At 44.5% G+C, this 16,500-nt stretch overlaps 1 protein-coding gene across 2 annotated transcripts in view; it reads left to right on the plus strand.

Annotated features, from left to right (window-relative positions):
• The window catches only part of LOC126271890 (UDP-glucosyltransferase 2-like), a 108,290-nt gene that overhangs the window by 55,477 nt on the left and 36,313 nt on the right, over positions 1-16,500 (plus strand). Inside the window, exons 3-4 of one of the 2 annotated variants that reach the window (XM_049974269.1) lie at positions 4,884-5,135; positions 12,621-12,941. In XM_049974269.1, coding sequence (XP_049830226.1) covers positions 4,884-5,135; positions 12,621-12,941 — 573 coding nt within the window. The remainder of the gene's footprint in view (positions 1-4,883; positions 5,136-12,620; positions 12,942-16,500) is intronic. The other variant, XM_049974270.1, reaches the window with a different exon arrangement.

A 16,500-nucleotide genomic window follows, 5' to 3' on the forward strand; every position in this document is an offset into this window, starting at 1 on the left:
GTCTCACTCCCTTCCCAACAACTGCTCCCCTTTCATGTCCCTCGACTCTTATAACTGCCATCTGGTTTCTGTACAAATTGTAAATAGCCTTTCGCTCCCTGTATTTTACCCCTGCCACCTTTAGAATTTGAAAGAGAGTATTCCAATCAACATTGTCAAAAGCTTTCTCTAATACTAGAAACGCAGGTTTGCCTTTCCTTAATCTTTCTTCTAAGACAAGTCGTAAGGTCAGTATTGCCTCTCGTGTTCCAACATTTCTACGGAATCCAAACTGATCTTCCCCGAGGTCGGCTACTACCAGTTTTTCCATTCGTCTGTACATAATTTGTGTTAGTAGTTTGCAGCTGTGACTTATTAAACTGATAGTTCGGTAATTTTCACATCTGTCAACACCTGCTTTCTTTGGGGTTGGAATTATTATATTCTTCTTGAAGTCTGAGGGTATTTCACCTGTCTCGTACATCTTGCTTAGCAGATGGTAGAGTTTTGTCAGGACTGGCTCTCACAATGCCGTCAGTAGTTCTAATGGAATGTTGTCTTCTCCCGGGGCCTTATTTCGACTCAGGTCTTTCAGTGCTCTGTCAAACTCTTCACGCAGTATCGTATCTCCCATTTCATCTTCATCTACATCCTCTTCCATTTCCATAATATTGTCCTCAAGTACATCGCCCTTGTATAGACCCTCTATATACTCCTTCCACCTTTCTGCTTTCCCCTCTTTGCTTAGAACTGGGTTTCCATCTGAGCTCTTGATATTCATACAAGTGGCTCTCTTTTCTCCAAAGCTCTCTTTAATTTTCCTGTAGGCTGTACCTATCCTACCCCTAGTGAAATAAGCCTCCACATCCTTACATTTGTCCTCTAGCCCTGCCTGCTTAGCCATTTTGCACTTGCTGTCGATTTCATTTTTGAGACGTTTGTATTGCTTTTTGCCTGCTTCATTTACTGCATTTTTATATTTTCTCCTTTCATCAATTAAATTCAATATTTCTTCTGTTACCCAAGGATTTCTACTAGCCCTTGTCTTTTTACCTACTTGAGCCTCTGCTGCTTTCACTACTTCATCCCTCAGAGCTACCCATTCGTCTTCTACTGTATTTCATTCCTCCATTATGATTGTATTACTTTTGTTGGCAGTCACCGTATAACCATTTCCAACACTCTATCCATTCAGTTCAGTTGACCTCCCGAGTCCTTTGCCGTATCTTACTGAATTGCAGTGTCACAGGCACATGTCAAACTTTTTTATTTCTTCTTTCCTAACTTTAATTAAACTAAGGTAAAGTCCTCCCGAACATGCCATCACGACGGAATGGTACCGACCGGCCGCCGTGTCATCCTAATCCCATAGGCGTCCCTGGATGCGGATATGGAGGGACATGTGGTCAGCACACCGCTCTCACAGTCGTATGTCAGTTTCCGAGAGCTGCTACTTCTGAATCAAGTAGCTCCTCAGTTTTGCTTCACAAGGGCTGAGTGCATCACGCTTTCATCAGCGCTCGGCAGAGCGGGTGGTAACCCATCCCAGCCCGGCAGCGGTTAACTTTGCTGATCTGACAGCAACCGGAGTTACCATTGCGGCAAGGCCGTTGACTCCTAACTTTAATTGCGTTTCCAAAAGGGAAGGTGAATAAACTTTTCAGGTTTGCTAGAGTGCTGGTCCTGGTATGAATAAATGTGACCAAAAACTATGGTTCTCTTCAGCATTTACGGGAACTTTCCTTAAAAATTTCATATTCGCCATTGACTGTAAATATTTTATTACAATAGCAAAATGCACTGTCAACTGCGAATATGAAGTCTTTTAAAAAATTTTGTGAGACTGCGAGCCAACAAGAAATACAATTGTGTATTTACGATAGTATGTTGCAGCATTGAATAAGTCAGTATGATTACAATATGACTATACAGAACTCTTTTACAGACACGAGGATCTTTCCCGGCCTTCCGCTTTTCTGTAACGATTGCTTTAAGCAATGTGGCTGCTCAAGCGCCTTGTCGGACTGACTTCTCAGTGCCTTTTTCCAAACATATGTTCAGCATTTCTTGGCATTTGGTATAGTCTACACTATCTGACCAAAAGAATCCACACAGCAAGTAATGGACATTAATGTGGGGTATGCCCACACGTCGTCTTTATAACGGCTGGAGTCTGCTATGAAACACTTTCAGTGAGGTGCCTCAATGTCTGTGTGAAGTTGCAGCCCATTACTTGTCAAGAGCCGAAACCAGAGGACGTAGTAATGGACAGGGAGGTCTGGAGCGGTGTAGACTTCCTTACTCATGCGAAACGTGTTCCACTGGGTTCCGGTCGGCAGTCTGGCAGTGCAGTACATCGCAGGAAGTTTACGATCCACACAAATCATCATCTCTCAGGAGCTGCTTTAATTACAGGGTGCATTATTACGATGATAAACAAAAATAATCTTCTCCAAACCGTTCCTCTACTGCACGCAGTACCTAATTATATAATATGTAATTCTTCCGGATTTATCTTTTTCTTAAGAAAAATATGGGTATCAGATCCTGACCATGAAAAACCCTGACTATCGTAACACCACTTCCTTTGTACTATAGAGCAGGGACATGGTGGCATTTAATATTTTCCAGGAATTCGCCAAATCCGTGTCCTTCCATCCCGTTTTCAAAGGGTATGGCGTGATTCATCCGTTCGAATGACTTATTACCTGTCCAACGCCGTCGCTCTTTACAGACCTCCGGCGTCGCTTAACAATGACTACAGAAATGAGTAACTTACGAAGAGCTGCTCGACCATTATATGCTAGTGTTTTTAATTACCTGTGAACAGTCTCTGTGCTACCTGGACTGCTGGTAGCACAAGTGATTCCTTCTACTGACTTCACGCGACTTTTACAGCCAGCCACACTACGCAATGCTCGATGGCCCGTGTCCATTACTACAAGACTCCCTCCCGGTCTTGGTTCAGCTGCTCCCGTTGCTTACCATTTCCATTTTACAATCTCATAACCAACAGTCGACCTGCGCAGCTATACAAAGGTTGAAATATCCGAGACAGATTTGTTACTCTGTTGATATCAAATGAAAAGTCTAGATCCTAAGTCACGGACCTCTCCTGATCCACGCAGTCTGCTGTTCTGCTGGTTTTCTACTGAGAACACAGCGCTCGCCACCTCTTTTCATACTGGCGGGTCTGCCTCTTGTGATATCTAGTGGTCAGCTCTGTATTGTATAGAGACGTCTGGGTACTTCAGATCAGATAGTGTATATGTTCATTTCGGCATAATAAGTCTAATAGTGTATACATTAATTGTCATCATCTCGTCGCGGGTTCGATTCCCGGCGGGGCCAGGGATTTTTCCTGTCTCGATATTACTGGGTGTTGTTGTGTCGTCTTCATCACCATCATGATTCATCCACATTATGGTCGGAGGAAGGCAATCGCAATCCACCTCCGCTAGGTCCTTGCCTAGTACGGCGGTGCGGGTCTCCCGCGTCGTCTCCTACGCTCCTCGGAGTATGGGACCTCATCATCACCATACGAGGGGCGTTTGAAAAGTCCGTGCAAAAATAAAAACTACTTACGTGTTTTGGGTAAACCTTTTTTATTTTTCGACTTATACACTTCGTCCAACGCTGTTCTAATTTGTTGATCCCTTCCGAATAATAGGAATTGTCCAAGTCTGCAAAATAGCTATTAGTTGCTGCAATCACCTCCTCGTCTGAATAAAATCTTTGTCCCACCAGCCATTTATTCAAATTTGGGAACAAATAGTAGTCCGAGGGAGCCAAGTCTGAAGAATAGGGAGAATGTAAAACGAGTTGGAATACTATTTCCATTAATTTTACAACCACAGCTGCTGAGGTGTGTGCTGGAGCATTGTCATGAAGGAAAATGACTATTTTTGCGGTTCAATCGCCGGCGTTTTTCCTTCAGCTCGGTTTTCAAACGGTCCAATAACAATAAATAATATGCATCTGTAATAGGTTTACCCTTTTCCAGACAGACGATGAGGATTATCCCTTGCGAATCCCAAAAGACAGTCGCCATAACCTTTCTGGCCGAAGGACTGGTCTTCGCCTTTTTTGGTGCAGATTCTCCCTTGGTAAACCATTGATTAGATTGTTTCGTCTCAGGAGTATAGTAATGTATCCATGTTTCATCCACAGTGACAAAACGACGCTTAAAGTCTTGCGGACTCTGCCTGAACAGCTGCAAACCATCCTTGCAACACTTCACACGATTCCGTCTTTGGTCAAACGTGAGCAATCGCGGAACACATATTGCGGATAGCTTTATGATGTCGAAATGTTTATGCAAAATATTATGTACCCGTTCATTCGAGATGATTACAGCACTAGCAATCTCACGCACCTTAAATCTTCTGTCATCCATCACCATAACGTCGATTTTATCAATGATATCTGGAGTCGTAACCTACACAGGGCGTCCACAACATTCAGCATCACTTGTGCCCATATGGCCACACCGAAAATTTTGAAACCACTTATAAACTGTTCCTACCTAAGGTGCAAAGTTATCATAACGTTTATCAAACTTCTCTTTAGGCTCCTGAGGCGTTTTGCCTTTCATAAAGGAATGTTTAATCACCACAAGAAATTCTTCTTCGTCCATTTTTTGAGTCACTCGACTTCCCTGATTCATACAAATGCCAAAGACAAAGATATACACCAATATGGCTGAAACTTGGTGTGCTTTCTTTCCAAAGATGCTACTAACTAAACATGACCTCGATACGTGAGGATGGTGCCATCTCTCGGTCTTTGCACGCACTTTTCAAACGCCCCTCGTACATTAATTAAATGTCGGGTGACATCTGAGGTCTCTGAGGATACGGTCACGTTACGACCTGGTTCTCAGCCCAGCGGTTTGCTGTGTGCAGGTCACCATGGAGCTGGTGCTGGACATCCAGGGCATGACGGGTTTATGGAGCGACTGGCAGCAGGTGCCGGCCATGTGCCGCGACGCCCACCGGCACCCCGAGGTGCGGCGGCTGGCCCACTCCCGAGACCACTACGACCTGGTCATCGCCGAGGTCTTCTACGCTGACTGCCTGGCCGCGCTGGCCCACAAGTTCGGCGCGCCGCTGGTCGGCATCATCTCCAGCATGGCCATGCCCTGGGCCCACGACAGGGTGCGTACAGCTCCGACCACTGCTCGTCACTGGGAGGGGAGCGGCAGAGTGACCCAGAGGCGTAGCTCCGAAGTCTCGCTACTCGCAGTGTACGTAGCTAGACGTAAACCTGCTCGTTCGAATAAACGGGGCTGGTAGGGGTTCCAGAACGACACATAACCTGTAGTGACGCGTGGGTACTAAGGCAGAAAGCACAGAATGAAAGACATAACTACAGTGAGGTAGAAACCGTTTACTTAATACCAATGCATTGCAGTGGATCACAAGTGCAGGCAGATCCACAATAATCCAAGGCCGTAACACACAGTGGAACAGGGAGAGAGGCTGAGTACTCGTGGGGGTAGGAGACATTCCACTGGAGGGGGCAGGCGACAGCTGGTGGCGGCCCGTTCTTATACACCTGGACGGGGGCGATGCCTGCGGCGGCTGGGGAGGGCGGGTCCGTGCTGCGGTGTGGCCGCGTCTCGCGGTGATGCTGGCTTGCAGTGTCAGGTGCCAGCCTACCAACTACACCCAGCGCAGTGTCTGTGGAAAACGACATCACGTAATCGACTGACGGTCGAAATAAATATTTAGTCATTACTTAGTGATGTAGACAACTTACTCCTTATAACAACAGCTGAAGCTCATAGCAATTGCTCAGAGCGAGTACCTCCACTCCCGCACGTGCAAGCGCATCAAATTTTGTTGATTCGTCTAAAATTTCCCAGTTGATCATCGCACCATGTGTCATCCACCTAGGATCTTACCCATCAGATTACCCTCCATTAGGAATGTGGGCGCACTCAGCGACTGTGATATTATTTACAAATTATAGAGAATAGCAATCAGTCGTTCTTTTTGCAAGTTTTATTGCATAAATCTAGATTTCGGCTAGTGCCTTGCCGTTATCAATGCACTGTTTGATAGTATCAATGCATCTAAGTTCCCTGTTGTTCAGACGTCTGTCACAGTTCTTGCAGGTCTTGAAAGAACTGTGACAGATGCCCAACCAACAGGGGACTAACATGCGTTGATATTACGAAACAGTACATTTAAAATGGCTAGGCATGAGCCGAAACCTTGATTTGTGGAATAAAACTTGCAAAAAAGGACGACTCTCTGCTATGCTCTATCATTTGTAACTTACCTATCAGTTCGTCTTCAGCATCAACTGGTCTTTTGTACATCAACACCACAGGGAAAAAATTCGTGGACGTGAGGTCAAGCTTCCTTTCCAATGCAACGCTGCGGGCAGCTGGTCTCCTGCTGTTGACAGACTTCAATACTACGTCAAATGGTTCACAGTCGTGCTGAGACAACAAAGTCCCGTGGGTTGCGAGACTCCAGTGGCTGAAGCAACAGCCTCCGAGTGAACACCGTTCGCAACACATTTTCTCAGAACACTCGCCGGCCAGCACCGATTTTCCAGAGGACTGGGGCTACTGCCGAGCCTGGAGATGATGCAGCGGTCTTCCCTTAACCCGAAAACGGGTGCTGGTCTGGGCCGACCCGGCTGTTCTCAAAGGCGAGTGGTTCCCACCGGATGGCCGGCGTCTCCTAAAACTCTTTCGGAAACCATTTGTTGCGAGAACAGTTATGTCTATCACAATGTCGAGACAACAGCTACTTGCAGACAAAGTTTGATAAAAACCAGGTGGCACTGTCAGGCAATTATAGAAGACAGTAAATGATATCTGTTGCAGTGGAAATCTGAGGTGTTTTTGTGAGCGCCCTTCTCCTTTTTAGCTTTACACTTTTATCCTCTTTTGTTTATGGAGTAGATTCTAGGAAATGGTTGAGATGCTGTACTGATTCTTTGCGATACACGTTTTCGAATCCAGTACTCGGACCTCAGAGTCTTTTGAAAGCAGTTCCATTGCCATTAGCCAGTGACTAGTACAGGGCCGGCGCTTCAATCCGGAGAAATGAATTCTTTTTTAAATTTAAAAAAAAAATACAAACGAAAATAAAAATTCTTTTACATATAAGCTGTTGCATCTTTCAATAGTAACATTACTCGATGTAACCCTCTTAGCCGCAACAACTGCTCCAGTCTCGTCCTGAAGCGATCGCACGCAAACAGCGTTGTCCGTATTCGCGAATGCTGCTTCGATAGCGGTGCGTAGAGATCCGATGTTGCGGTGTCTCGTCTCACTGATAACTGTTACGTCGACGTAGTCGAGGGGGTTCAAATCCGGGCTATTGGTGGGCCAGAACACCTTTTACCAGAACGTGTCTACGTTATCCGAGAGCAGGGTTTGGACTAAATGGCTCGTACAAGGTCCTCCTCTGCCATCCGACGCATTGTTCGCTCGCTGACATTCAACACAGACCCGAATTTCCTCAGCGATTACTCCGCGTCCTCCGAAATCAGAGTCTGAGCCTTTTCGGTGACTGCGTCAGTTCGTGACACTCGTTTCCTCGAATGAGGTACCCTCGCCAGGTTTGCGGAACCTTCCCCAGACTTCTCCGAAGCATTATACTTGGCCACAATATGGTAAACACTTGATCTCGGATACCCGAAAAATCTATTTCAGTGGGCGATCGCCTAGCACGAAGAATTTCCACAATCACGACTCTTTGGTTGTACTCAGCACTTTTCCGTTACATCTCGGCCATTTTGACTGTTTACTAGATGCCTATGGTTCTCAAGAGCGCCAGTCGCGACCTCCGGCGGAACTACGATATGGCGAGAAATTCATATTGAAATTTGCCCCGATTTAAGCGCCGCACCCATCGTGTATAAGGTGCAACAATTTCAACTCTTTGTAATGTTTCCATAAGGTGAGGTTCAACAGCCGTCAAGTATTTTATAAAGAGCATTTTAACCATCTACTGTTTACTGTCTCATTAGTCATCTACCGGTTTCGGTTATTAGCCATCATTCAGGATGTAGGGTACAACAAATTAGTTAAAAAATCCCATATTATTCTGAAGCTGAACCAATTCGAAATTATCCACACTTGTACAACCAATTTGTATCAGAAAGTAATTTCTGTATGCTTGACAAAATATGACCATCTGTATTCCAAGACAAATATGTTGTAAAATTTTGGATAATTTTTATGTTTTTAACTAATCTGTTGTACCCTACATCCTGGATGATGGTTAATAACCAAAATCGATGGATGACTAATGGTAAAATAAACAGCTGATGGTTAAAATGCATTTTTAAAATTTTAATTCTGTCTCGCGGGTCAAAACGAGGCTGGTTCAAATGGTTCTGAGCACTATGGGACATAACTGCTGTGGCCATCACTCCCCTAGAACTTAGAACTACTTAAACCTAAGTAATCTAAGGACATGACACACATCAATGCCCGAGGTACGATTCGTACCTGCGACCGTAGCTGTCGCGCAGTTCCCGACTGTAGTGCCTAGAACCGCTCGGCTACTCAGGCCGGCCCAGGCTTGAGAACTGTGATTTAGACCCATTTCGTGTTTGCAATAACGCAGGGAATTAACATGGGTCGGCCAGTAACGGTTATGAGTCAGTTTGCGTAGCAGTCCATCACGCAACTCACGTCACGCGTCGCAAACTGCGTGTCGCCAAGGACCAGGCGCCAGGCACGTCCCTCAGAGGGCGCGCCCTTCACGCGGGATGAGGCCCTTCCTGTCAGGTGACGTACACTTCCCGTCCACTTGCTGACGGGGAAGGGTTGCTGCTGATTTGTGACAAGAGATACCAGTGCAGCTTCTTCACTTCAAAAATGATTATTTCGCCAGCTGGAAACAGCATCTGCGCTTCTGAGACCTCTTCTGTGAAAAATGCAAACAGTTGTACTGATAGTCCACTGACTACCAACATTACGGGTATGTAACTGACAGTATGTGTCCTTCCAAGCGGAAGTTTCGTGGGGAAGTTAATGACTGCTCATCGACGAAAGTTCCTCTATCTGCTCCAAAACGGTGTCTTCAGATTCTGGTATTTAAACAAGCCTTTATCAACAAATTTTGCCTACTCTCCGTCGCTTCTCCGACTCAGTTGTTTCTAAATTTCTATCCACAGCGATTAATTCCTTCTGCTTCGGATGACAACAGTTGCGAAACGCTTGTCATACATTAAATACCTGTTCCCAAGGTCCTGGAGCGACTAATGCGCCAGCAGCGCAAACATTCACGACCTTTAAGCATTGGTAAAGTCGCTCACGGACACGTTACAGCCGACTATGTAATTTCTTTTATGGCAGTTACAACAGCGTCTATGCAGCAGACAGGTGTTTCTTACGAGACATAGGCAGTCTGTAAACACGTGACTCACATACAGTGCTGAATCACTATAATGTGTCGCCTCAAAATATCCTTTTGCGACGATTGGTTCTTCATTTCAAAATGCTCAGATCTGGACAATGTACGATCTGTATCATTTAAACGTAACTTTAGCAGCAACCAGGAAAGGAAACAAAAGAAAAATTTGGAGCAGGAATTAAAATCCAGGAAGAAGAAGTAAAAACTTTGAGGTTTGTCGATGACATTGTAATTCTGCAGAGGCAGCAAAGGACTTGGAAGAGCAGTTGAACGTAATGGACAGTATCTTGGAAATGTAAGATGTCTTGGAAATGTAAGATGAGCATTAACAAACGTAGAACAAGGATAACGGAAATGAAATCAAATTAAATCAGGTGGTGCTGAGGGAATTAGATTAGGAAACGAGATAGTTAAATTAGTAAATGAGTTTTGCTATTTGGGCAGCAAAATAACTGATGATGGCCGAAGTAGAGACGACATAAAATGTAGATTGTCAATTGCAAGAAAACCGTTTCTGAAGAAGATTAATCTGTTAACGCCGAGCAGTGATTTAAGTGTCAAGAGAGCCTTTTATCACACCTACAACTCAGTGTGTTGTCAGAAGTGTCTGCGCGGATCACATTTCACCACATTTTGTGTAAGTGCATTGGGCGGAAATTTGTGAAAAACTGAGTGAAAGCAATGCACTAAACACCAACTGATTGAGACACCAACCAGGAACACGAAACAGGACGGAAAATGTAAGTACAGAAACCTCTATCCTCAAAACAGCTCTCCACAAATACACAATAATTTTCTTCATGGCTAGTTTGCAAATCACCTGCTGTAAAAAAAAAAAAAAAAAAAAAAAAAAAAACCTTTAAAATCGATGTATAATGATACAGTTCAGTTAGCGATGTAATTTTAAGATGAGTGTCCAAACAAAACGAAGCAAATTTGAGATATAAAATATCTCCAATTAGGCCTACAGCACCTAAATTATTACAAATGTGATACCGTTCTTTACAGAAATAAAAAAGTTTACCTACTGAAGATGACAGATTGGTGTCGAAACATGTCTGGGTAAATATAAAAATAAACTAATTGTTTCCACAGGGCTGATTTCCAAAATAACCCGGTTTTTATGAAAGTGCTTGTATGAAGAGTAGCAGTTTATGGAAATGAAACATGGACAGTAAAAATTTCAGACAAGAAGAGAATAGAAGCTTTTGAAATGTGATGCTACAGAAGAATGCCAAAGATTAGATGATTAATCACTTAACAAATGAAAAGGCACTGAATATAAATGTGGAGAAAAGAAATTTGTGGCACAATCTGACTAGAAGAAGGGATCGGTTGGTAGCACACATTATAAGACATCGAGGGATCCCCAATTTCGTACTGGAGGCTATTGTGGAGGTAAAAATCATAGCAGGAGACAAATAGGTGAATACCGTAAGCATAGTCAGAAGGATGTATGTTACCGTAGTTACTCGGAGATGGAGAGGTTTGCACAGGATAGAGTGCCATGGAGATATGCATCAAACCAGTCTCTGGACTGAAGACAACAACAGCAACCAACAATGCAACACCAATAAGCTGGAGGCGCAGGACTAGCAAGTTGCCGTCAGAGCGTGTCCCAGAGATGTTCTGTGAAAAGCGACGCTCTGGGTGTGAGTATAGTGTGGCAGCAATGGCTCTCTCCTCTCTGCTCACCATCGCCACGTATCTTTGGCTCGGCCGCGTCCCTCTCGAGCACAGGTGGTAGCGCCGGCGCCGCCACCTGCCTCTGGACACCGTACTCACCTGAGTGCGCACCAGGCTGATTTGTGTGTCACACACAGTTGCTTACCGGCAATGTAAAACTTGGCGTTCGTTCACAGTGGAGTTACAAATACATGACACCGAACTGTTAAGGTCACCACAGTAAAATCGAAAAACGTGTTTGTGGTATTCGTGTCCCAGCATATACCGTGACGATGGTTAAACGTGTCGCCATCAGTCAGCCTGCGCTGGCAATGGATCAGCTACTACACTGGAAAGAAACACACAGTCGTACCAGTCACCGGTCAAAACAGTGTTCGCCTTTAAGCGAGGGCGCTCAGGACTGTCGCTTGACCTGTGTTCTCAATTTTCGGAGCCTGACTTGTAAGAGACATGATGTCCACCATAAACATTCCGCGAAATAAAGGAGGCATAATGTCGTTCACACAGCTAGCGACCTTGATTAACATTCTTCGTGTCAGTATATCACATAGACAAACAAGCCTGGCACAGAAAGTAAACAATTCTCTCTATTCCACTCCGTAATTGAAAACGGAAACTACATGTGTACGTGTACCTCACCCCTCATGGTAATGTACATGTGCGTCAGTGAAAAGGACCAATAAAAAGGTGTTAGCATGTGGACGTAATGTGCTGTTCCAGTCTCTTCTGTACCTAAGGTCCATCACCGTTCCCTTTGGATCCCTGCGTAATTCGGTGCTCTCCGATACACAGGATCGAACAGCGGAGGAGTGGTACTCAAGCGTCAACTTTAGGTTACAATATCTCCGGATGTAATTAACATTTTACAATGCAACAAACGGCACTGATTACGTATTTGTTTATATGTTAAGATGTACTAACAAAACTAACGGGGTTCCATTTCAAAAAACGGTTTGTGTTAAAAACATACTTCCGTGCATTTTTGTATGGTTTGTATTAAACAATTACACTAGCCCCTCTCCTCACGTTCGGTCTGTGGAATCGGTTCGTCAGTATTTGATGTGGTTTACGAAATATATCCAGCGGTAACGTTAGGTGACTCACCCTGTATACTCGCATCAATGTCGCTCTTGCTTTCATATACGGTGCAGCAACTCACACAAACGGAAACTTTTTGATCGTCCCGTATATAGTAATTTCTTTCAGTCTTATATATCATTCTCGAGCCAAATTTTGGCAAACATTATTTTTTTTAAATAACTGCAATCTTGTTATGCAGCTTCCAGTACATACCATTCTTTGCGGTCACAGTTAGCGGAACAGTCGACTAACTATTAGCATATTCAGCGTAGTGTTTTAGGCTGAGAAAAGTGGCATGACTATCGCTTTAGTTCCAAAAACTATTTATTGTATGTCTAATGACATCAGATAATTCAGAAATAATGTGAACGCTCTCACTATTAATTTTCGTTCGTATGTCTTCCTACAAGGCATCCACTTCCCACCATCCTTCTCCAATTACCAAAACAGTCACTCTGCTCTAACTGCCAGAAAACTTCTTTGATGCAGATGGGGAACCCGGACAACCCGGCCTACATGGACTCCATCAACTTCGCCAGCTCCGCGCCCTTCACCTTCTGGCAGAGGCTGCAGAACACGTGCTGGTACGTGTTCATGCGCTTCGGCAACTGGTGGATATCGGAGCGCGTGGTGGACCCTCTGGGCAGCGAGCTGTTCGGCGAGGGCTTCCCGCCGACCAGCGAGCTGGTGCGCAACACCAGCCTCATGCTGGTCAACAGCCACTGGAGCAGCGGCGGGCCCTTCCCCCGGGTTCCCGGCCTTATCGAGGTGGGCGGCCTCCACGTCGGCCAGCCCGCGCCGCTGCCACAGGTACCTAACGCAGCCGGAACGCTCTGTGGCTCACGGTCGTCATCAGCCACCTCACAGCCCCAAGGCTCCTCCAGGGTTGACCCCTCTCGCAGGTGGACTCGTATCTCACGGTATCTGCAGATACGACCTTACTGCAAGGGGTCACAGGTGCTATTCTTGATTTACAGTTTCTCAACTGTCTAACGCAGACACTGAACTCCCATTTTTAGGACGGTGGTCGAAATGCCGTATGGCGTTAGGTTTTCTGTAGTTTTCCTTAAATCAGTACTGGAGCCGTTTACTTAAAAAGGATGCGCCGATTTCCTTCTCCATCCTTCCGCAGTCCTAGCTTGTGCCCTGTTCCTAATGACCCGTCATCAACGAGATTTAAAACCGTAATCTTCCTTAACGGGCTGCCTGTATGTCTTTCCTAGCTTATGGAGACACGTTGTGTCACAGTACGTATTCTTCTACCTGTGGAGATCCAGAGGTAACTCATAACCCCTTACGTTGTTGGACGCCAAATCTAGCAGCGAATGTTGATGTACAAAGGATTTACACCCTATTGCGCTATTCTGGAAATGCAAGCCTTAGCTGAGATGCTTAAAGTGCCTACATCACAGTCCCACAGCTTAGTTCCTAATTTACCTAAATGCAGCTACAGTTGTTATAGTGGTGTACTGTTTCTAATCTTCCAGCTGGAGCCCATACGAGTGTCCTCGACCTAGCGCTACTACCTGAGTTTAGCATTCATCCTCATTCCCTGTGAAATCGACCTTCGTAGGAACCTATAGTTTTCTATTCTCCTCCCTTTTGTTTAGGCTGATCAACACAATACTATCGTAACATCAGACAGCGAGAGCCACGTGGTATAATTCCAATGTGTGTATTGCCTTTGGAGCCTATAACTTCAGAATTCTGTAAGCTGTAGAAAATATGTAAATGAGAGGGTGACACAAACATGACATCTGCAAGGACTCAAGTAATGTTGACTATTTGATAATAGCAGGTAAAGAAATAGCTTAGAGCTAATATGATACTCGCTTTCCTGTACTGATCATCACGATCCTTGAATTTGCGTACTTTTTCTTCGAGTTCTTAGATCTTAGAAATGGAATGAGGCCAATAGCGCAAACAGACGGCTTGTGTAATAAATACTGAATAAAACGGACACCGGGAATTTCAGAAATTTTGAACAGGCAGTAAACTATACAGCACGTATATTACTAACCGTCGTCAACTAGTAATTCTTTCTGTGTTCGTGCAATGCACACAGAGGTGCAGTGTTCTCAAACAAAGTAAAAGGAGTTTCCACAAGAGTTCACTCACTGAACAACGCAGTTGTTTCCTTGTGAACTCTCAATTGTCTGATGCAATCCTCACACTGAAAAATCATCACCTATGGCATAATTACGGTCAGCCCATTTTATGTCTGATTGCTGATGACGCAGACACAAAATAGCACAAGCCTCATTTTGTAGTTCGAAGATGGTAATGGAGCCCTTGCGGCTATTTCTTGATGTTAGTCGTTCCTGAAAACTAGTGAAACAGTGAATGTTTGCAAGTGTTTGATGCAATCCGTCAAGAGTTGTGCGAGATAGATGTAAAGAGTCGGTGATTGAGAATCTCAGTAACATGCTGACCAATACCGGTAGTAAGCTGGGGCCACGGTGACGCCTGCCTCTGCGAGTGGTGCGCTGCGCGGCGTTCACCGTCTAACACGTTTGCTGGTAAGCAGTGGAAGGAAAGGGAGAAGTTACTTAAGTACTTCAATGTACAGTTAATATAAGTTACAGAAGCGATAAAACTGAGCTGATTTCACTACATATCATCAAGTCTGGGGAAGAAACTTCAACTGGTAATAGTGAAGTCTCGTTGAAACCAGTTCCAGTGCAGCTATTGTTCTGAGGTGGCCCGCAGTGTGCGTGTTATTGGGCAGCGTGCAACATTTTGCCTGTTAAGTGGCAGCTCGTCTCTGGGCGACTAGTCAACAAAGTTTAGTAGAACGTCAGTTTCCTTTCGTTTGCTTGCTGTGCGTTTCCCACGAGTAATTGTCAAAATGCTAGTAATCAAATATACCTACCAGTCACATTGGCTTAAGAAGGTACAGTGTGGATTCAGGGAACAACACGCACGTGAAACCAGACCTACACGCTACGCACAATATACGAGAGGTACATAAATGTCGGCCAAGGGGCAACTAGTTTTCATCACCCTGGACCTGGCAAAGGTCTTTGATAAATTTCGTCTGGAGCTTCATATACGGAAATTACAGTAAAAGATGTTGGAATTGAGGACAGGTTGAAGGTCTCGAAGGGTAGCACACAGAGATTACAGGTAGGGGAAGAGGTACCGGAGAAACTGGAAGTACTGTCATAGGCGTCGCACAATAGTGTGCTGAGACCACTAGTGCATTTATTCTACGTTAACGACATACGCACGTCTCAAATATGAAAGTGCTTGCAAATTATTTGTTGGTAGATCGTAGAATAAGGTAATTAGGTGATTACTGAACTCTGTTACAGTAGAGAAATGAGTCAATCAGAATGGAAAGAGCATCAGTGTTTTGAGTAGCCAGTTGGTATTCTTCTGCTCCTGAAGATTCAAACCAAAATTCGCCTCTAATGTAGGAGAAGAATTCCTTGTAGAGTCAGCTACTTCCCTAGACATTGGCGTTATGTTTCCTAGGAAGCTACATTTGAGTATAAATGTGAGGAGTGTAACCTACAAGGCAAATGATGTGCTCCTCCAGGTACTTAAACGTTTAAAGGGTAGATCAAGGAAAGGAAAGTAAGTAGCACACTGTTCTCGGGGAGGTCTCATCTGCAGTACTTCAGTTCTGTATGGAATCCATACTGGTCGTGTCTGATTTTAGATCTTAAGTGTGACCAAAGATGGCAACAAGATTTCTCCACGGTGATTCTGGCCGTTATAGCAGTTTTACTTGCGTGATGGCAAATCTGAAATCGGGCATACTAGCATGCAGCAAACAGTCATAGTGTATGCACTGTACATAGTGTTCTTACAGAATGCAATGCAGTAGGCTAATATTAGACGTAAGACAACGTGAAGCAATGGGGGATAAACCGGAGATTACACTACTCACATAACATAACCATGCTGCACTGCTATAAATCAATGGGCAGATATTCGTGTGTGGGCAAAGAGGCAAAGGACTGGAAGACGTTTCAACGAGAGATCTTAACGCCCCGGCCTGAGACACCGCAAGGAGACTAAAGAGAGCTTGTTGTGATGTCCAAGACTTATCAGGAAAGCACTTAAAGGAAATTTATTACAGACCGTCACAACTACGCCACACATTTATGACGTCTGTCTGCATAAGCGCCATTCACATTTATCATAGCTCTTATCGAGTTGACAAATTCCTCCACACTATAATTGTTCTGCCATAGATTTCAGCCGGACTGTGACAGTTTCTTGTATTTCTTTGGCAGTGATTAAGTATTAGGAACTAAGGCATGTTTTTACGCGCACGAAGAGATGAAAATCACTTGGAACTGATCCTGCACTGTAACTCATGTTCGAAAAGTCACAATTTAAATGACCTAATCAATTTTCT

The sequence above is a fragment of the Schistocerca gregaria genome, chromosome 5 (assembly GCF_023897955.1).
Source record: "Schistocerca gregaria isolate iqSchGreg1 chromosome 5, iqSchGreg1.2, whole genome shotgun sequence".
NCBI classification, from domain to species: domain Eukaryota; kingdom Metazoa; phylum Arthropoda; class Insecta; order Orthoptera; family Acrididae; genus Schistocerca; species Schistocerca gregaria.